The 23,439-nt window shown below is 40.3% G+C and overlaps 1 protein-coding gene across 3 annotated transcripts in view; it reads right to left on the bottom strand.

The window, feature by feature from the left end:
• Window positions 1–8,766: 8,766 nt before the first annotated feature.
• The window catches only part of CA8 (carbonic anhydrase 8), a 42,376-nt gene continuing 27,703 nt past the window's right edge, over window positions 8,767–23,439 (bottom strand). Inside the window, exons 4-9 of one of the 3 annotated variants that reach the window (XM_081917641.1) lie at window positions 22,475–22,570; window positions 18,120–18,182; window positions 17,792–17,840; window positions 17,021–17,133; window positions 12,913–13,080; window positions 8,767–9,129 (exon numbers count right to left, since the gene is read on the bottom strand). In XM_081917641.1, the coding sequence (XP_081773767.1) occupies window positions 12,946–13,080; window positions 17,021–17,133; window positions 17,792–17,840; window positions 18,120–18,182; window positions 22,475–22,570 (456 nt within the window). In that variant the 3' untranslated portion in view covers window positions 8,767–9,129; window positions 12,913–12,945. Of the gene's footprint in view, window positions 9,130–9,451; window positions 10,707–12,912; window positions 13,081–17,020; window positions 17,134–17,791; window positions 17,841–18,119; window positions 18,183–22,474; window positions 22,571–23,439 lie in introns of those variants that run through there. The other 2 variants (XM_081917640.1, XM_081917642.1) reach the window with 2 other exon arrangements.

Here is a 23,439-nt window from a genome sequence, read left to right as displayed (position 1 = left end):
TAGTTTCAGTTATTACCTTAACACTGTAATTTCCAATGCTAAAAGCTGCACAGTGAGAAAAGGTAGTTGATCAACATGTGTATTTAAAAAACAACAACCCACAATCACTACCCAAGCATTGATTTTGAGCACATTGGCCCGGATCCAGTGCTAGTCATGCGAAATAATGAGAAGCTCCTGGGACAAGGATCCACATCCACATCAAATCAAGTGATTTTAACAGGGCCCTGACAGATTGTTTATTTCCAGCCCTTCAGGTAAAAAATATCCTCATAAAAAACAAAACCTACCAGTTAAAATAATTCTTCAAATGTTCCTCCACATGAAAAAACCAAATTCATTTCTAGAATAACGGCCATGTTTTGCTTACTGAAAATGTGAAGTTAGCATAAAAATGGCTAGTTAAATGTCACCACAGTTCAGCTGGTAAATGGCCTGCCTCTTTAAGAAGCATGCTTGGTCTGTAACTTGGGTTGCCATATTTCAAGTACTGAAAATCCAGAGCTTTTTAAAGAAAATTCCCAAAGCTGAGATTTTTCGGTTATGCTGACGAAAATGTGGACATATGACCACCCTACAGTGGGTGTGGTTCTCTCCATAGTTAAGAGGGAACTGGTTAGAACCTTAGTCTTCCCTATAAGTTCAGGCTCCTATGCTGAATATTACTCTGTACTAATAAATATAGTTTTGGGGGTTATCTTGATTCATGCTGCTTCCTAGTATTTGGGTAGACTCATTGCAAGGCTTCCTCAGACAGTGAGTACCCTTCCCCAACCCACAGGATGCTACACACATGGTCTGCTATCTGAGATAATTGTTCTCAATGTTTCCTTTAAAAATGCTCCCTTTTAAAGAAAAAAGCCTTGCTCTCCGCCATCTATCCTGAATCAAGTTAAAAAATTTTGAGTCAACAAATGCTGGACCCTTATGAATCTTGTGCTAGCCAGATACATATCCAGATAGACATTTGCCGCTGCATCACTTGTAACCCTGGCAGCCTAGGCCTGTCTATGGATCTTCCTTCCTGAATTGAAATGGCCATATTTATATTAATAGAATAATGTCCTAGCCTATTTACAAGAATATCCTGAAGGTTTCAGGGGTACAAATTGTCTCTTTTTTAAAAATGAGAAAATAATAATGGGGCATTTGGATGCTTAAAGAGGCCCCTACAGGAGAGGAGCCTGTGAAGAATTAACATGCAGCTGCTTAGGCAGCCATGTCTGAGCTTGATTTATTTCCTTGTTGACCTGCTGAGGCCAAAAATCCTGCAACAGAATGGCAGCTGGGACATCTAAGGACTGAGATGGGAACTTCTAACATCTTTGCTGCCCCAGAACCCCCTGCATCTGCCCCCAGGTTCAGAGGCTATGGGAGACATCAGCAGTAGCCCAAGGAGAGAAACATTGGCCTATGGAGAGCTATCCCCAGGCTGCCTCAACACTCTGTTCCAGGCCCTGAGATTCAGGTGCAGAGTGGCAGCTGGAACATCTAAAGCCTAAGGTGGAACTTATAGACACCTTTGTCCAACTCCAGATACTATTGTGTCATTGCCTATTATATTGCATTTAAACTACATTATAAGCTACTTCAAGAACTTCGGTTGGTAGGCAGAATAAATACTCCAAAAAACAACAACAACAGGTCCCAGGTTCAATGCCTCGCAAACCCAGTTGAAAGTATGATGGAGCAAATGATGGTGTTGGCCTAAGATGCCAAAGAGCCTGAGCCTACAGTCTTAGGCTTAGCTCAACCCTGGTACAAGGGCAAGCTTTCTGCATTTGTGGAAAATGCAACAGAATTTTCTTACATTTGCATGACTTTGTCACTGTGGCTACCTTATTCCGTCTTGATTTATTACCACAATAAACTTCCTAAACACCTTTTATTGGGATAAACTGAAAAGTCAGAACTCTTTGTCAGGCTTCATGTTAACTGGAAACAAAACAAAGGGATGGGGTCAGGGACAGAGAAAGATGTTGCTGGATAAAAGCCCCAGTCTTCCATTTTTGTAATAGGCTTCAAGATTAAATGGAAGTGGTGTCAAGAAAACTTGATTAGGTAAGATTACTGCAAGTGTAAAAAACCTCTGGTTGCCCAAAGCATAGCTGGGGGGTGGGGTGCTTTGGATCTGTCTTCAGAACTACATTTCAAAGAACACAGCAGAAATAAAGAAAAATGTTGCCATCCTTATACTGTTACTTGTTTCTACATGTTATATACATTTACATAAATATAAATGTAAAAGTGTATACAGCAGATGGAAGAGTCCTTATTTTCATGTACATTTTCCTTCCATTCATAGAATGGGTGCTATCCAGTATAGACTACCATGAGTGGAAGGGGAGGGGCTGTTTTAGTTTATTCCCTTCTCATCCTGTAAAAACCCTCCCACACATACACATCACCTCCCATGCTTTTCTCCAATAGGGTATGTGCAAATTTTCAGACAGTGCAAGGGAATCAGCAGAAATTATTTTCCTCCTTCCATTTGCGGGAGCTGAAAGCACCCATTCCGGAAGAGGAACTGTTCACAGATCTCTGGACCTGACCGAACCGTGTGTGTGTGTGTGTGTGTGTGTGTGTGTGTGTTTACTTGTCAGTGCTAGAATCCAAATAACTGCTAGATATATAGTTGCATTTGCTCCAACTCTGTTTCATCTGGACTCTGATGTTTACATTTACAATATTATACCAAGCTGCTCTGCTGCATTAAAAAAATAGGACTGTTTGCACAGGAAAAGAGCTTGATGCGTGTTACTGAATGCACATGTCATACTTGCAGGTCATATGATGTTTAGCATCAATGACTATTGCAAAGGTGGGAGATATATAACCATTACAGATGTCTTCATGAATGGTGAGCCTCAGGATATTTTTATTATTTTTGCATTTCATAATAACCTGGTCTTACCAGCTATCCCTTTGTTTCGCAATCACAAAAATATGATTTATATGGTTTCCAATCTCAATAATATAATCTTAATATTCCCTGTGATGAAGGGGGTATCTCTGGCCAACTCCTATAATGTTTTTGGCTACAGTCTTATATGCTCTTGCCTGGGAGTTAAGTCCCAATGAACTCAGTACAGCTTCTTGAATGGAATCCGACATCCAAGAATGTTTGAAAACCAAGACACAGTTTCCGATTATCTATAGGTGCTTCCTGCACTCAATTGGAAGCTGCAGAAGCCACATCAGATGTTTGACTTCCAAAAATAGTTCACAAACCAGAACAGTCACTTCCGGGTTTGTGATGTTCAAAAGTCAAAACATTTGAGAACTAAGCTGTTCATAAACCAAGGTACGACTGTAGTCTTGTGTCTGTGTAAATATGTAGAGGATTGCATTGTTGTTGCTGAAACAGCTTTGGCCACTGTATCCAGGCCTTTGACTTCATCCCCTACCCAACAGCCTAGCTGCTTCAAAAGAGGAGGTGTAAGTTCTGCACTAATATTTTGCAGTTGTGCAGTCAAATCTGTGCAGTGTGGCAAAGAATAGCAGTGAACTGAACTATGTACCCAGATATATAAGTCAAGATCTAAACTGTAAATAAATTTTGTTCTCATTTGAGAAAGGACCCTAGTTCACTGATTCAGCTGCAAAAGTTTCCAGGTTCAATTCCTGGCATCTCTGGTTAAAAGGAATAGGCTACAGGTGCTGGGAAAGATTTTAGTCTGAGACTCAGGAAAGCCACTGTCAGGCAGAGTAGACTAAGGATAGCCACTATGGTACTCACCAGATACTGTTGAACTACAACTCCCATCAGTCCCAGCTATGGTCTGGGATGTTGAAAGTTGAAGACCAGCTTCTAAAAGGCACCCCATTGGCTCTCTCTGTGGGGGACAAATCTGGGCAGATATGGCCTGCTATAAGGTTTTAAATCTCTTTGTGGTGGTTAGAGCTTCCTTTTTTGCAGCATCACTTTTCACTGGATATAAAAGCAGTCAGTGGTTTGGATCTGTCACTGTTGCTCTGTTTGCAGAAGGGGCTTCCATTTAGATCACGTCAATGAGTCCAAGCTGCCTTCCATCAATGGAGGTCCTGTCAGGAGAAAAGGTGGGCTGCTGATAATGAAAATGATGATGATGATGATGATGATGATGATGATGATGATGATGATGGAGCATCTGCGCCTTTTATACGAGAATGATGCAAGAGAGGAGAATAAATACTAAAAAAAAGATGTTGAGAGCTGCCATTATTTATACAATCCCTTTGAGGTGTGTTGTTTACACTCATCATTTTCCCACCAAACATGCTGGGAGTTGCAGACTACTATAGAGTAGTGCAGTGCAAAACCTGGTTGTCACGAGCAATAAAAAGTTAAGACTAGCTAGTTGGGAGTTTTAATGTGTTTTCTCCTTGTAATATAAAGCTCATTCCCAGAATTTCACTGGACCGTGTGGACAGGGCAACTGTCATAGCTGTCTATCAAGGCTGAATTAGATGAAGGCAGACAAAGCAGGCTTTGTGGCGAGACTGAAGCTGCAGCCTCAAACGTTTCCATTTCTCATCCAAAGGCACTGTGGGGGCATTGTCTTCCCCCTCTCTGAAAAGAGAATGGAACAATTATGTTACTGAAATTCCACAGTGAGCCTGAAAGACTGTTTATGTCCAGCCAGGGAGACAGTGAAAACTGAAAGGAGTTTCATGACAGCAGGGGTGGAGGTTTCTCGATATATTCTTCAATAGTATGGTGGGCCTGACTCTTCTCTCTCTCAGCAGTGTAAATCAGGAGAAAATCCACTAATGCTAATGGAGTGGAACTAGTTAGAACAAGTCTCACTTATCCCTGACATTTTCATCGAGTTGCCCCACTCTGTGCACAGTGGATTTTATTACTTTCAATCAGTTACGTACCTTCTTTCCAAATGTAACCTAAAAGCCTTGTGTTTTGTACAGAAACAGAAAACAGCAATGTCTTGAATGGTGCACAGAACTTTCGAAATTCCCACAGTTTTTGCTTTGAACAAATCCTCTGTATACAACTATAATACCAAGTTTCCCTTCCTGAACTAAAAAGGAAAAAGCTAATAGGAGTCCAGTTGTTTATAGTTCCCATTGAATATGATACATTTAGTTCCTTTTGGTGTGCACATAGAGGGCAAAGAGATCCCCACAGCTCCTAAAGCAAATGATCTATCACTCCTGGGGTGAGTCAGGAATAGCCACCCATAATTCCTTGTCAACTGCCCAGCTGCAACTATAGATTATATCAGTCTGTTTAATAGTGTTCTTTACTGATATTAATTTTGCGCCAAGAATACTATAAGCATGTAAGAGCAAATGCACAGAGATTACGGTATCTTAAGCAGCATGCTCTCCTTCCACAAGAAGTTACTCTTGGGAGTAAGTCCCAGAATGAAGTGGGACTTCGCTGCCTCCAACACTGCTGTTCCACACCTGAAGCAGACTTCCATTTACACAGTAGAACTTCCCCTTTCCCTCCTCTCCTTTTCAGGGCTCCATACTTCTTGAATCTCTCTCCTCCAGCAGCACATTCAAAACAGCAGTGGGGTAGAGGTGGGGTGGACTGAATAGCTGAAAAAAAGTCAGCCTTTCATGGCACACATAGTCTACATAGTCGAACTGGTATAAGGCTTTGATTTGACGTGTTAACTTTACTTCTGAATTATTTGGAAGCTGAAGCTATTGTTGCAGATTTTCTTAGTTGCTGCACACACACCAAAAACCATCCTAGCTTATAATTGGAAAGCTGCACCAAACTCTAATGATTATGGAATGGTTAATTAGCATTATGGAGAAAGCAGCCTTGCATTTTGCACATGTAGTCAGATTTCCACAGATGTCTTGTCAACTGATGTCTTTTATTTTCAGTCTTGCACAGAGTTTTTGCTAATTGCTATTTTTTATCATCAGAACTGTGAAGATGTTTGTTGTTCACTGACTTTTACTGCAGCTCTCGCTTTTACTGAATAGATGTTTCACACTTGCTTGCACTGCCTTCAAGGTCACCTGTGAGCTCGCTGATTGCCTAAACTCTTTTTCCTGAGCATCTCACAAGTATTAATTTGAGTATGTCTGATGGTTGTTGCCCCACCAGTTCCTCTCTATACCTTACAGGATCTCTTCAGTAGCTCACATTCTAGAAGTTCTTGATTGCTTCCATGATCAGAAGTCTAGTTTTGCTTTTTTCTGCTAGCCTCTAATTATAACCTCCAGTGTCCTGTGTTATATCCAAACCTACAGAATGATCCATCACTAACCAATTACTTCCCACTTGTGCTCGCAGCTTTTCCATGTGTGATATTCCCCTACTGTTGATTTATTCCTCCCTACACCTGTAGGACATGGACTGGATCAAGCTCTTAGATTTATAAATTATTCTTCTATATCAAACTTACATTGTACTTTCCACATTACTATCGCAGTCTTCTCCATGCTCTGAATAATCAGCTGTGGGTACTTTCGCCAGGCCCTGAGCTAGAATATTGATAATATATCAGTTTTGGCATAGTTTACATACTGGCTTCAGACTTTACTAACAGCACTTCAGCTATAATCATAATAATAATTTTATTACGGTATTTATACCCCACCCATCTGGCTGGGTTTCCCCAGCTAAATGACTCATGTATCAGTTTTCCATAACAATGTCCAAAACAAGTCTATACTATAATATTTTGACAAGGTACAACTGGGTGCAACTGCACCTATGTAGCCACCCAACAGATGATTGGCAAAATTTGCTTTGAAAGTGCAAACCACCTTTCAGCGTGGGTGATTTCCCCCCTCTACCCATGTAGCCAAATAGGTGATTACATCACAGACCATTGCTAGGCACTTGACTAAGTCAAACAGAATCACACCTGCGGTCCTCAAAGAATTACCAATCAAACAATGAGATAAAGAACCATTTAACCACTTCCCAGGCCTTTTAGGGACTAAGCTGGTTTTGTTCTACTGTTAGCTTCCAAAGCTTCGTGTGACTGTTATAGGGGGTAGATATGTGATGTTTGTGAATGAATTGTCGGTGCTGCATGAAAATGTTGATTATTCCCCCTCGCCATGTTGCTTTGAAACCTTTTAGATAACAGGCAGCTAATAAGTCTAATAAATAATAAGAATGAACTGTATTACGGGTCATATTAATAGAAGTTAAAATTCTGAGCTGTGTTGGATCTCAGTTGCATAAATCACAAGTCACCTTCAGTGACTCAGGCTCATCTCTTGTAAATAATAGAATGATACAATTACAGGAATCTTTGGCTCATTCTTTGGCTATTGACTAAATGAGAAAATTGGTACAGTACTGATTTAAGAGAGCACAGTTTACACACCACACACACACACACACACACATACCAAGCAAGCACTCCTCAGAGAAGATGAAAAGACATAGTTTAATTTGGGCTGTGGCTTACTGTGAAAGTTCCATGTTACAATATGCAGAAATAAACTGAAGCACTGTTGTTATGACAGCTTTTGCTAAAATCTATCTCATGGCAGTCACATACTTTCTCAGCTTCAATTAGCACTAAACTAATTAACACACTGCTCTCCCATATACTTGTGAACAGTGGCTTTTTTCTTTCTTAGCCAGTCCCAAGTGTGATGTAAGAGTGATTGAGTAGCTAATTACTCTTTAATTGAATTTACACATTATACCCTTTTCACTTGTTCAAGCAGAATATTCGTTCAGAAATGAAATTAAGCTGTACCAGCATGTGAAATATACCCACTGTATTAAAGAAATGAAACATAACTATAAGGAACCACGTGAAAGCGTGTTTTATTGTATTTATTATAGCTGTGTTGAACAGGAGGCGACACAAACAGCTTTTCGTGTTAATTATAAATTAGGTTAATTGAAAAGAAATGTGTGACCTATAGTTTTCCTTAAAGGTAAAAGTCTCGATATAAAAACAAACTTAATATGAAAATTAGAAATGCTTTAGGAAAAGGTTTTATTGGAAATTATCAAATAAACACATCCCGACATTAGGTGTTGATTTTGGATATGGATTTATATCCCTTTTTCATATATTCATGTTATTTATTTTTGTTGGTTTGTTTATTTATGTTCCACCTATATTATAGCACATGTTATATTTGATGAGGACCAGTGTGGTGCAATGATTAGAGTGTTGGACTAGGACAGAGAAGACCCGGGTTCAAATTCCCACTCCTGGGTGATATTAGGCCTGCTCTGTTCTTTCTTTGTAACTACCTCAAAAGGTTGTTGTGAGAATATAACAGAAGGGGAAGAAAACTGTGTATGTATGCACCTTTAGAGAAAAGGTAACATATAAATACAATAAATAAATAAATATTAAAGGCCTGTGTGATGTCCTGACTTGAATGACATTAATTTGAATTAGATATTAGCATAACCCTGTCAAAAAAAGCTTACAGAATATTGGAAGCTCAGGGTTCCATCAATACATTACATATACAGTGGTACCTCAGGTTACATACGCTTCAGGTTGCATATGCTTCAGGTTACAGACTCCGCTAACCCAGAAATAGTGCTTCAGGTTAAGAACTTTGCTTCAGGATGAGAACAGAAATCGTGCAGTGGCAGAGCGGCAGCAGCAGGAGGCCCCATTAGCTAAAGTGGTGCTTCAGGTTAAGAACAGTTTCAGGTTAAGAACCGGACCTCCGGAACGAATTAAGTACTTAACCTGAGGTACCACTGTATTGTCTGTTTTACTTTTAACTGGAGATTATTCTACAGCTTCCAAAAATGTAATTGTGAAACTATTGGCTGAAAACCCATGAATTTTCTGGAAAACCAATGAATTTGTTATTAATAAGTTTAATCGAGGGAAAGACAGTACTCATCATTTGCAATGCTGTTTAAATGTAATTATGATTTGGTTGACATAGAGATGCATACTCTTCTTGCTATAGTGAGTGCTGATCAGTAAACAATATTTCAAATAATTAGTACTAATACATATTGTGGACAGATTACATTGAAGCAAGTTCAAAGGGGCTCATGTTTTTTCAATATTCTGAGAGTGAGCTTTGTTACTTCCTAAGTCCCATTTTTCTCTTCTTCGTGTTAGAGAATTCTTTATTCTCTGTCTCTTATCTTTCCCGTCAGGCCTCTTCATATTGGCAGGAGCACATCTGATCCCCTTGGTAGAGACCGTCTGATCTCTAGATTCCGAAAATAAAGAAATACTGACTTTCCCGCATTGTTATTTCTTCATTACTTTCAATAAATTAATATTCATACTTTCAAATAGGCTTATGTTTACATTATTAAATAAAAAACAGGAAAGAGAGAAGAATGACTTATGGAAGACCATTCCAGCTACTGAGTTAACATATTGGAAAAGGACAGAATTCTAAAACGTTATGTTTCTCTCCCTCAGGCCACTCCTTAGTATGGCTCAGAAATCCACAAAGGCTTTCTAGTAATCAGGATAGAATAAATACATATCGACTCGAAACATCAAGGACTCTTAGAAAACATCAAGCCAGCAGAAATCAACTTATTTAATTCAATCTTATTTCACAGGGATATACTGTATCATGTGTAATTGTTTATCAAAGCATATGAATCGTAAATCAAAATGTGTAGGATACAGAGGGAGTCATATATTTACCAGCATTACACAGGTTTTACTATGCACTTTTCAACTCTTATTTTCAAGAGGATGTTAGGGTCCCATCTGCAAAATACTTTAAAAGATGTATTATACCACCTAAACAGTCATGGCTGTAGTTTATTACGGATGGTGAGAGTTGTTGGAGATTCCCGTTCCCCTCACAGAGCTGAAATTTCAAAGTGGTTTACTGTATTTTTCCATGTATAAGACAACCTTTTTTCTTAAAATTTTTAGTAATAGATTGGGGTTCATCTGAAATTCAACAACTTCCTTAATTTTTAATTTTTTAAATTTTGGGCTCCCCAAAATAGTCTTATACATGAGGTTGTGTTATACATGGAAAAATACGGTAACAATCAACCCCCTCTTCCCCAGGGACTTCTGGGGATTGTTGCTCTCTGAGGGGAATAGGGGTTTCCTAGCAACTCTTAGAACCCTTAGCAACCTTACAGTTTTGAGGATTCTTTGGGGGAAACCATAAAGTGGTACAGTACTGCTTTAAATGTATAGTGCAGACGGGCCCTAGAATGCGTTAGCTATGTGTGACAAAAAATGGCAAATGTTTTTCTGGGGTGTAGTGACGCCTCACTTTCTGCATACCTGTAGATGCCTCAAATTACCTTCAGGTCTATTCTTCCATTCTTTGATTGCAGAAGTAAAATAGACAGTAACATAAATGAAATAACACCTGAGAAGGATACAATAACTACTTGGACTTTTCCTATATGGAACAGATTCCAAGATACATTTTCCTTCAGCTCTCCTCCAGTAATAATCATGCATTCAACCAGGTACAAGATGTCCTATTCCAGATGCAGTGCTCAACTTCTAGATCCTGGGCTAGGCCATGGACGACTGACTCAGGTGCTTGAGGTTACCAGCAGCTGGTGGAAATTTGTAATTGGAACTGAGCAAGTAGTGTAGAAGGGTACCAAAGGTCTGCCAAACTTAGAACAGCTTCACAGGTAACAGAAGTTGCTCCAATAAAGGCTAAAATTCATCTGAGTTCAGTGCAATCTGAAGCTGAGGTTGAAAGGAACAGTGTGTTCCAGATTGCATCCTAGCTCTGTGACATTGATGAATGGCCTAATGTTCCACATCCAGTCATCTTTACTGGAGAGCCTACAGGGGAACAAACAGTAATAGGTGAGTTGGTGTGTTGATTCAGAATCCCTGCTGGAAAGATCTGGTTGACTGCTCTTGAGAACAGAGTGCAGCAGCATGTCCTCCTGGAAAGTGCTGCCTTTGGGGTGTACTGCCCACTGATCTGTTTAGGTAAATCTAGGCGGTGCAGAATCCCCAGGGCAGAATCCCCTAACTCAAGATTCCTAAACATTAGAAAGAACTTCCTGACAGTAAGAGCTGATCAACAGTGGAATTTGCTGCCAATGAGTGTGGTGGAGTCTCCTTCTTTGGAGGTCTTTAAGCAACCATATGTCAGGAGTGCTCTGATGGTGTTTCCTGCTTGGCAGGGGGTTGGATTCGATGGCCCTTGTGGTCTCTTCCAACTCTATGACTCTATGATTCTATAAGATCACTATGAAGAGCTCAGTCATGACACAACATGAATTCTTTAATATTTTAGTAATACTTTAGTAATATTGATTACTATTGGTGCACACTTTTTACCAGTTTCTCAGCATTAATGTTGGCCCAGCATTGTGACACAGCTATGGCCAGGGGAAGGACCAATACTCCCTGGGATCTTGTGGGGCTTCCTCCTCTTGCATGGCCCAGCGAGATCTTGGGGCCATTCTAGTCCTCTCTCACCTTGTGGCTGGAGGTGGGTTTTCCTAGCCCACACACACACACGCAAACACACACCAACACACACACACACACACACACACACACCGGCCTTCGGTTTTAAAGTCTTCCATTGAGGTATTGAGTGGCTGGTACTTTGCAGAGCTGGAAAGTAATCTTACTCTTCAACCATAATTAGCCTTCAGTTAAGAGGTTTTCCCCCTTTCTTTCAATGGATAGCAGGTGACTGTTAGGCATCGTCTACATAGCTGTTAGTCATAACTTGGGCTTAAATGGCATTGAGTAGGATCTCAAGGCCCTCTTAAGTGGTCTTGAGTTGGGCACACCAGCTCTCCACCTGAGCTCTGTCCAGGCCAAAGCCAGCGCCATTCATCTCAGGTTACCAGCAGGATTCCAGTCACATGATGTGCACCACATTGGGCCCCTGTATGCTGGTCAACTCGCACAGCATTCCCCAGCTTCAGATCTTAGGGGGTTAATGAATCTTGACCCAATGCCAGGCCAACCCCCGTTTACCTCACTTTGGTCAATAAATATTGTGGCCTGTTTCTACCCACACCTGTGTCGTGTATTATTTAATCTCTCCCTGGTTTGGGAAGCTGACCACAATGCTCCTGTCAATGTGGTGCTTATTTTGGTCAGTCAGGGATGAAGGGAACCAAAGATTAACAGGATCCAAAGGATACTAAATTGCTGTGTGGGATAAAATAATGTGTGGCAAAACACATTATTTTGATTCTAAATTCCTAAATTATTTAATTGGCTCAGCCTTCCAGTGAATACCCACTTATATTGTTTTGGATCTAAGTATTACCTTATAAGTTATGGGCAGGTTGACAAAGCTGTTCCCAAGAATTATTTTTAGATGTTGTTAAGTGTATTGAAAGAGCTTTGCCATTTCAGATCAATATTTTTTAGAAGTAACTCTTGCATGCTTAAAATTCAAAGTCATCTTGTCAAATAACTTTGGTGCTACTGATATTTGAATTACCAGCAGTGGCCTTAGGACATTATTCATTCTCTCACAGATAAAATTTACATGAGTATGTCTGTGACTTCCCCCTCAAGTAATCTCTATGCAGGAATCCAGATGCATTTGAAATCACTCCTTCCAAAAACAAAGTAATTATATTGTGTAACTGCAGAAGAGTACTATATAATTGAATTTCCAATATGGTGAAGGGTAGGCACACAACGGGAGAACAAGCAAAAATTCAGGAAGAGAGGGCAGTGGTTCCTTGGCTTATGCAGGCATCTGCAAAGTTTTCAGATGTGGGACTCGCATTTAACTGAGTGCCAATGCAAGAAACACTATTTCTATGACATGCATGACTCTCTCTTTTCTTCTCTGCTCATGATAAGGGAGACAGCACTCCTCTATCTGTAGGCCATCAACAGTTGTGTGGAAGAGTGAATTTTGACAGGTGCAGCTTGTCCTGTAAGGATGGAGGCAAATTACACCTGTCCAAAATCAAAGCTGGACAAAAACCTTAAAGAGTTCTGCCCCCTTTGCATTTGGTCTCCACTCCCACATGTCCCTTTCTATTTTGTTTTTACTTACCTACATTATGATTATTTCCATTATTTGTCTTTGCTACTGGAAGGCAGCCCTTATGACTCTGTCACTTAGTGGCTGTGTGGGTCTAAAGTTATCTCCTAGTGTTCCATCACTGCCTTCTAGCAGTTCTGCCCCTTTAACATGTGTCCTCAGTCTTCGAAACTCTTCTATCTAATAAAAACAAGAAAACAGTTGTTGTTTTATACATCAGCTCCATTGTAAGAAAATGTTAATACAGTCATACCTCGGGTTGAATGTGCTTCGGGTTGAGTGCTCCACGGCAACCTGGAAGTAATGGTGTGCGTTACTTCCGGGTTTCGCCGCTCGCGCATGCACAGACGCTCAAAATTATGTCAGGCACATGCGCAGAAGCGGCGAAATGTGACATGCGCAGACGCGTGGACACGGGTTACGTTTGCTTCTAGATGCGAACGGGGCTCTGGAACGGATCCCGTTTGCATCTAGAGGTACCACTGTACTGTTTATTTCTCTCTCTCTATAAACTATATCCCACCATTCTACTATTTATGGTATGGCTGCTGCTTCTTTCTTTCTTTCTTTCTTTCTTTCTTTCTTTCTTTCTTTCTTTCTTTTATTTTAGAAAACCTTATGAAATCAGGAATTTTATTATAATCCCTGCGCATTCCTACTCCAAATCCTGTAGAAAACAGGGTTTTGTTTACAAGTGAGTTTTCATATGGAAGGACTGTGACATCAGTTCAGTGCTGGTACTAATTCCTAGGCCCAGAATTCTTTAAGTGTCTTGTGTCTTTTGCACCAGACTGTGGTTGGCAGATCTCAGGGTTCTAAAAAAAAATAGTAGATCCCACAAGTTGCCTTGCCGCATTTTGACAGGGCATTATTTGTGATAATGCCCAGCTTGTGGAACTCCCTCCCTGGGAAGATACGTCTGTCCCCATTCAGGCTTTTAAGCACAAATGAAAAACATATCTGTTCTCCTGGGCCTTTGAGACATGAGTGTTGACTGCCATTTCAGCTGGTGGTATTCTTTTAGCATGTGGGTTTTTTTCTGTTTTTGTGGTATTGTAACACGTTTTCATGGATTGTTTTTATGATGTTCACTGCCCTGGGTTCCTATGGGAAGCCAGGTTGTATAGAAGCAACAGGAACAACAACAATAACAACTTCTTTACACTGATGAGCATCAGCTTGCCAGGGCTTCAGAAGTGTTTCCCTTCCACACTTTGCTTGGAAAGGCCAGGAAATGAACCTGGCACTTTCGCCATACAAAGCATGTGATTTGTTACTGAGCTCTTCCTTAAGCTTCTTTCTCCCAAAGCTCCCACTCCATAATGAGCCATTTGCTTTGGGATCCACACAATAGCTGAGATGTTAAATATATATTGCTTAGACAAACCTCTGCAATATGAATTTTCTTTTTTTAACCACTTGGTTCTTATTAATGTTTCAATTATATTTTAATGCAGTTTTTTCTGATTTTATTCATATTACGTTTACACCTTCTTGATATATTTTTATGAAAATGTGGGTTATAAGCTAAGCAAGTACAGGTGTACCTTGGATCTCGAACGCCTTGCAACTCGAACGTTTTGGCTCCTGAACGCTGCAAACCCGGAAGCGAGAGTTCCGGTCTGCAAACGTTCTTTGGAACCCGAACATCTGATGCAGCTTCCGTAGCTTCCGATTGAATACAGGAAGCTCCTGCAGCCAATCGGAAGCTGCACCTTGGAAGTCGAATGGACTTCTGGAATGGATTCTATTCGACAACCAAGGTACGACTGTACCGTATTTTTCCATGTAAGACAACCCCTATTTTTTTGAACCCAAAATTAAGGGGGAAAACCACCCCTAAAATAGATAGCATTTCCATTAGGTGTATCATATATTCCACAGGAGGTACGTTCACACCCCCATGCTTTAAAAACAACAACAACAACAATCTATCCTTGCCCTTACCCAGATGACAAATTTTACTCCTCATAGAAAATATTGCCAAGGTTTAAGAATGGGGACAGGAGGCTTCTCTGTGTGCAAGTCAGTGTAGGATCAGATTCAACTCAAGATTTATCTTCACATCGGTACAGTGCAAGGACAATGACATTTCAGAAGATAACTATAATTATGGTTGCCATCTACTTCAAAACTGACTTCTTTCAATACGCTTGTTTATTTGATGAACAGCTTGGGTTGCTAAGATTATTGTTCCTCAGACTAGTGCTTTTGAAATCCATATTGTTTCTTTTTAGCTTTGAAAGGCAGAATGGAGCAGCTTTCATAGAAGAGATGAAAGGAAGGAAGATGAGGGAGGTTCTTGGGAGATACTTAAAAGGAAAAGTTCAGATTGTGAAGATGTTCATTGATTTTATGTCTATTTAAGAGGATTAAGGAAAAAAATAAGTGTCTCTGAAAACGTAAGTATCTTACAGAAGAATTGGAAGATTTTGAGTATCTTACAGAGAGGTAACATGCTTCAAATGAAACCTGAACTGAAATTTCACTAAGATAGGTTGATGTCATTGCAGTTTAGGAAAAAGTGATTTCTCCAACACACTTCAAAAGTTTGAGTCTTTGGAGTCTTGGAGAGATAAAGCAAACAAAAATGAGATGAGAAAAAAGCTCCATCACACTTGCAGTACTTCTGAGTAGTACTAGGAGACCTTCAAATAAATGCATGTTGAATAAAGTGCCTCACACTTGTAACAAAAGCTTTATTTTAATGATGTTTTTGATAAGGGAGAGAGTCAACATCATTCAGTGGGAAGCACTTCTCAGTCCTTACTTCAGTAGGAGAAGTGAATACCAGATATATTTAACTGTTTACTCTGGACAAACATAACAGAACATAAATGGGCAGAGAAATCCTAAGGTGGTTAGCAGGGGGAGGATCTGGCAGAGGTGCCTCTTCACTGGGTTCTTCTGATGAGGTGACTCCACCACCAGTGGCATGCGGTGAAATTTTTCATAGGGGAACAGTTAGGGCCAGAGGTGCCAGCTTGCAAGGGGCATGCGTGGGATGTTGTGACGTACTGACGTCGGGAACGTGAGCATCGTGCCTCCCTCCCTAAGCCAGGCAGAAGCTTCCCAGGCTTCGTGAAGGAGCTGCCAGGGCTCTGACAGGATGACTGAACCCCCCTGCCTCCTTCCAAAAGCCAGATGGACTTTGGGAAGATGGCAGGACAGCTCTTGGACCTATCAGAGACTTGCGCCTGCCTCCCTAAGCCGGGCAGAAGCTTCCCAGGCTTTGGAAAGGAGACACCAGGGGAACATTTAGGGGACTAGCCTAGTCCCCTTAGTCCAGTGACCACACTGGCCACCCCCATGGGGGCCTCTGCTGCACCCACCCAAAGTGCAGCAGGTTGCAAGATACCATTGGAAGTTAAATGCTTAATGTAGAAGCACTCTCTCTCTCACACACATGCCAGCAAAGATTTTGGGGTGGTTACATTGCTTCGTTTCACATTAGCTCATCTCTTGTAGCACCCTGCTGAAATCCCATAGCTTTTTATACCACAAATAACCTGGTTTAATTTTGGTTTTGTTGCACTACAGCCCCTCTGGATACCGTTAACGTGGTAGCATTGCGGAAGTGTTGAAGAACAAAGTAAAGCTGAAGGAATCTACCACTAATGCACTGTTATTTTGTCAATACTATGTTGCATAATGCGTCCCCAATAGAACAGGAGCCCTGTGTCTGCGGGGGGGGGGTCAGACATAAGCAGGCGGGCATGTTCAGTACCCACAGGAACCCTCACTGCACAAACAGAGTTATTGTGTGCCTTTGTTCAAACAACTAGCAGTAATTATTTAAAGGCAGACAATGACAAGGGGCTACATTTCTTTTTTACTCTGTGATCTTTCTTTCTTTTTTGTCTTTCACACACACACACACACACACATATGTATATATGGCGCATAGGATAAAAGTCAACAGAGTTCTTTTTTTCCATTTCTGACCTTTCTATTGCTTTCAGTGACACAAAAGATTTAACCTTTATTTTAAAAGCCATGCTCCAACTGATCTAATGAGATCTTCAAGATGAAGCAGGTATCCTGCCCTGCAATATATTTTGCACGCTATAACCTTTCGCTCGGAATTACATTCTAAGGTCATTATAAGCACAGCCATTACCTGAAGTTGGGATACAGTTAAAGGATATCTAAATAAGATCCATGTAACACCTTCGCTGCAGGGGGGAACCGTGAGAGAGCCTTCGTACACCCAGTAATCTCGTAGCAGGGGGTCTGAAATTAAATGGAAGAAATTGGTTTGAAAACCTGCCATTATGCTCCATCTTTCTTTTTAAGATCGAGGGCACGATCCTATCTTCAGTCTAGAGCTGTGCCAGGTGCAGCCGGGGGGGGGGGAGCATGTTGGAAAACAAGTCTTTGCTGCAGGCACTTCATCCCCAAACTACATCCCTGCAAAGAGATGTGGAATGGAACATCAGACTGCAGCAAACTGCATCTGAATGCTTTTCCCAAGAAGGGTCTAAGATGGGCTGCAATCCCCACTGGCATGGGATACTCTCCTCTCGTCACGGACTACCAGCAAGGGCTTTCACTAGCATGCCCCTTCTCAGTTTATGTGTCTCTCTGTGCAACACCATAACAAGGGCTTTCTCAGTAAAGCCCAGGTTTCCCCAAATATAGGCAGTCTAAGCATTTCAAATATGAGGGTCAGCCTGTGCTCCTCACTTGCTGCCATCATTGTGCAAGGGGCATTCCATGGCCAGGTAACTACCTTCTAAAGAGGAATCATGCCTAGAGCAGCCATGGTACAGCCATGGGTTTGCCTCTATCAAAGCTTTCAGGGTCTGGCTGCAGGCACTGGCAGCACCACTCTTGGCCTCTATAGTCTTTTGTGCATGCATGGTTTTGTGGCATACAAATAAGCACTTACCTGGTAATAATGTGTTGGGATTAAAACACGGTATTGTCTTGGACTTTCCCTGAAAATTTAACAGAAATCAGTCTTGTCTCTCTAGTTTTTAAGAGAGAGCAGATTTAGAAATAATTCACTTTCTAATAAAAATACCAAATTATAAGATAAATTATTTATCAAACTCTCTCTTTTTTTAAAAAAAAAAGTTTCTATTTTTACAAAATGATGCCGCCTATGTTGGATATAGCTAAGCTACTTAATAAATCAGAGAACTCAAATGCAGCCTGCAGCTATCATACTTTGTTCATTTCAAAACATTTTTAGAAAGGAGAATTAACAGCTTTACCTTATATTGGATGTCTTGCAGAATTTCAGTAACAGCCTTCAGGCCTGAATGCTCTTTTCCTATCTGAAACATAATGCACAATAAATAAAGATAAACACACAGTATTCCCTCCTCTGATGAAACACAGGTTTCAAAGTTCTCAACAAGTGAAGTCAGTTCCGTACTCATTTCCACCAAATTGGATGACCTTTTGCATGAAGTTCAAGCAAAGATGCAGAATGAAGTAACTTACAGAAAGGTAAATAGAGTAGACAAGATAAAAACAAGAGTACCAAGGTATCAAACTTCAGGATAAGCCAACTTGCCTATTTTTGCCTTAATGTTTCAGTAATTATCATATGTCATGTCATAATCAAGCATCATTGTGTGACATAGAGAGCAAGGTTATCGTTTGCTCAGCTCTGAAAAGTACACAGATAAAGTTCATATCTTTGGCTCCTCTTGTTCTGAGTGGATCTGCACATTACAAAGAGGGCAAGAGTAAATTATTTTACTCCTGGCACTGTATCCTGCCCTTCCTCTGAGCAGTTCAAGGTGGCCTCTCTCTCTCTCTCTCTCTCTCTCTCTCTCTATATATATATATATATATATATATCTTCTCCCCGCCCCCATCTTATCCTCACAACCACCTTAGGTGACTAGCCCAAGGTCAACCCTAGGGAGCCTTATTGCAGAGTTTGAGCCCCAGTTCAAATCTGATATAACCTACTACACAACTAGCACAACTAACTACTACACAGGTAGCTGAAGACCATACGCTATGAACCGTGAGGATAATGTCCATGCCAACACCATACACCTCAATCGGGTTTTTGAGAGCTAGAAGTCTATACAGAGAGCTGGTTCATTGTGGCTGAAGAAGTCAGCCTGGTTTCACTGAAAGCTGCCTTATACCATGTATCCAGAGAAGGCCAGGAAGCCAGCATTTCAGTCACCTCAATCATGTTGGGGGGGGGGGGGTCCTGTGTACATATGGGGCTTCCATAACTCATGAGTAGGGCTGGAGGAGAAATTCAATCAGTTCACATTTAAAATTGAATTTGTCCAATTTGCACTTTCCAAAATAATAATAATAATATGAGAACCATATCAAAGACATTTGTCAGCAGTTGCACTTATCAGAATTTTGCAGTGTAATTCTCCAACCCAACAACACTTATGAACATGTGTAAATCAGGGTAAATGTAAATAAAAATGAAAGCATTGGTGAAAATAACTTACAGAAATGTGTTGTGTTAGGGGAAATTGCTTGCCAAAATGTGTATGTTGGTCAAAACTGCATCCAGAACTGTGTTTTTTAGGAGAAATCCTTCAGGATTTTTAAAAAAGAAAAATTCACAACTTGCTGGACAAATGTGGAGAACTGAATTTAAGATTGATAAAAATTAGAAACTAAGAAAACTCAAATGTACCAAGCCTTCCCTCACCCCTCTTGAGGATGAAGGGTTGCATTCACATGGTAAAGTAAATAGAGGACACTCCCATCTCAACATTGCAGGGTACATGGGACTCTTGTCAGGCCAAGAGAAGATTTCTCTTACTTTAGATAAATTTGTTTCAGATGCCAAATGAAAACAACATGTTTAGAAGCATTTCAAGTGTCAAAACATTCACCCCAACCCAGCAAGAGGAATCCGTGTGGTTAAACAACCTTATACATGTGTTGCCAGTGCAGACGTACCAATGCAGATTGCCATCTGTTCAGCTTAGCATCAGATTTGCTTTAAGCCGTAGGCCATAACAAGGAAAATGTCAGACAAAAGTAACCACTTAAGCAATAAATAAATCTCAGCTATCAGGGAACAGAGACACAAACAGCAACTTTGAAACGTACACAGAAAGTTCTTTAAGAGCTTGCTTCTTGATTACAATCCATTTACGAGAATTGTAATGGATCTGTCATTGTTTTGTGGCTGTCAAGGCAAAAGTAGCCATGGTGCCAGGAATGCCTTTGTTTTCATTGGCCAGAAGAAATTCTAATTTTTGTGCAGTGTTGACCAATATTCCTCATTTTTCAACTGCTTGATAAGAAAGCTATTCCTTGAATATTTCAATGTAATGGAGGAAACTGTCTCATACTGAGTCACACCACTGCTTCATCTTGCTCAAGTTCTGTCTGGCGCTGACTGACAGCAGCAGCTCCCCAGGATTTCAGGCAAAGATGTCTCCTAGCCCTGCCTGGAGATGCTGGGGACTGAAACAGGACAACTACAGCTGGATGAAATCCACTGAGTGAAGTTTGCTTTCTTCTAGTAGGCCATTAAGCAAAGGGCACCCAACTCTCCATCCAGTTTAAGGATGCAGTGCAGAAACATTTTCAATTAAAATAAAAATACTGAGCAACGCAAAAAAGAAAAAAGGGGTGGGTGGGAGCCCCTTGATTAAATTGAATTGAAAAAGTGGAGAGAGGTTATTAAGCTAAAGAGTTTTATTTAACAATTTTACATAACTTTCTGAGTAACTCCAAGGTTAGTTCTGCTGAAATTGGAAGGCTGCTTCAGAAGCAATTATGGAAGAGTCCTCTAGGATACAAAACCGAGTGAACTGAGAGCTGCTTCCATTATTTTTAACGGTCCTATTTCTGCATCAAGACCATAATCAATACACTTTTACATTCAAACAGTCTTGGAGGCATTTATAATCATATTATAAAACATGACAAATTAATAGAAGCAAAAAAAAAATATAACCTAACCCAGAATCAATTTGAAACATAAAGGACAACTTTCCCCACCCCATCCATACAATATTGAAACGGCACAACTAGTTATGAAAAGGCAGCCTTCACCAACCTGGTGCCCCCTGGATATTTGAGACTACAACTCCCATCAACCAGCATCAACGTGTTCTTGCTCGCTTGGGCTGATGGGAATTGAAGCTCAAAATATGTGAAGGGCAGAGGGGTAGCCTTCTTTGGCAACTCTGCTTCCGTAGCGTACAAGGTAATTTGTTCTGGCTAAAACTGCAATCCTCAGCATACTTACTTGGAAGTAAATTGAAATCAGTAGGGCTTACTTCCACATAAACATAGTTAGGGTCATGGTGCACAAATATGGTTCATAAAGGAGCATTTGCCTAGTACTTAAAGCAATAAACACTCGTGAATTCTTCTGGAATGAAGTTGTTTTTCACAAAAACCTCAGACAACCACTACACTCGTACCCAGTGCTTTTTTCTAGGGGGACACAGGGGAAGCATACCCCTAAACATTTTCTGAATCTAAGTTTGGCCTCATTGAGGGGCATTATTTCAATATGAGTAGGAAAATGAGAGTACCCCTAAACATTTTTTTTGGGGGGGGGAGCACTGCCCACATCCCTTTCACTTTGACATAATCAAACCATTCTTTCTCTGTATATATTCCAAACATTTAAATAGATAAGCAGCATGTTTTGTGTAAAGTTGGATTTAGATTGGCAATTTATATCTTAATATAAAACGCCATTCTCACTTAGGAATGTTGGAGAATTCTGGGGGGGAAATGGAAAGAGGAAGGGAAATTGGCATCAGTTTGCATGTTTGTCTGTGGTCAGGAACAGAAGTCTCTTCAGCGATTGGTAGTAGTTCACATCATCCTTGTTAGTACACATACAATACGTAATTAATGACTTTAAAAAACATTTTGGTTTACGTGGAAATGAAAGGAAGTTACATAAATAGTTACACAAATCATCCAACTTACATTAAATAGCAGACAGCAAGATGATTAACACAGTATTTGGCAGAAACCAAAGTGCAGTGGAATGGAAACAGTGCTGATGGAGATGAAAACAGATCAGAATGGGAATTGCTGCCTTCATTCATTCATTCATTCATTCATTGCATTATTCCTGTTCTGATTGCTGTATGTCATCTACAAACTCAAATAAGCCACAAAGCTGAACTTTGAAAACCATATTCATGCTCTTCTGCAAAGAGATAAGCTCTGCCATATCATAAAAAATAAGTCCATTTGCAGCTGTCCTTATTTGAAATATTATCACTGCAAATCCTAAGTTTCTTTAACCAAGTTATTAAATCTGATCCATTTTGATCTTTCTAAAGTGTAAAATTGTTCTAATGCCCACTACAAAATAAAAAATAATGTTATTTTCTCACCAGCCCACTAATAACCCCCACACAATCATTTTCATTTCCAGGGACAATTTATAACCCAAGTTTGACTATGTTCAGAATGCCCTTCTCTTTCTTCTCTTAAACCTAGTATTTCATAATATTCTACTGCACACATTATGACATTTTTTTGAACACACCGTTTAAAAGAAATAGTCATGATAAATGGTCATGAGCTGCCTGTGGCCAAAAAGCAACTAATGGATTTAATGATGATTATGACAAAGACAGCAGAAAGTTACCTGCACAAATAAAGCAATAATGGCTATGCCGTTCTTCTTCCCCACTGCTTCATCAATGTTGTGGTACATTGTGGAGTTCCAGTGAACTAGATGGAGCTAGAGAGAGAAACAGAGAGGGAGTTACAATATTTTTGTCCTATCTTAGCAGAGGAATTTCCAAAATGGTTCACAAAACAAATTTTTAAACTATTACACAGGAACAGTAATACATCATCAAATATACTTTAAAAAAAACCCAAGCAAACACTGTAAAGGCCATAAAAAATCAGCATGCTCCTTACGGGAAAATATTTTTTTCCCCGCTCCACCTGAAAAAAACGAGATTGCGCCTGATTACTCTTTTGGAATTTAGGATGCTGCATCAGAAAAGTCCTTTTCTAGTAGCCACCCACCTAAGCACAAAAGGGAACGGGAAGCTATAGCAGGCCTTCTAATAATATCAGTAAATTTGGCCAAGTTTACATAGAAAAAGGACATCCTTCAGATACCCTAGCCCTGGGACTCCTCTACACTCGTGGTTTTTAACGCTAAAACTGAGTTTTAAAGGGTTATGATATAGCCCGTGGGTAGGCAAACTAAGGCCTCGGGGCTGGATCCGGGCCAAGCACTTTCTAAATCCAGCCCACGGATGGTCTGGGAATCAGCGTGTTTTTACATGAGTAGAATGTGTCCTTTTATTTAAAATGCATCTCTGGGTTATTTGTGGGGCCTGCCTGGTATTTTTACATGAGTAGAATGTGTGCTTTTATTTAAAATGCATCTCTGGGTTATTTGTGGGGCATAGGAATTCATTCATATATTTTTTTCAAAATATATTCCGGCCCCCCACAAGGTCTGAGGGACAGTGGACCGGCCCTCTGCAGAAAAAGTTTGCTGGCCCCTGATATAGCCATATACAGTGGTACCTCGGGTTAAGTACTTAACTCATTCTGGAAGTCCGTTCTTAACCTGAAACTGTTCTTAAC

The sequence above is a fragment of the Podarcis melisellensis genome (genome assembly GCF_964234715.1).
Source record: "Podarcis melisellensis genome assembly, chromosome: 7".
NCBI lineage: Eukaryota > Metazoa > Chordata > Lepidosauria > Squamata > Lacertidae > Podarcis > Podarcis melisellensis.
This window is presented reverse-complemented; position numbering and strand designations above follow the sequence as displayed.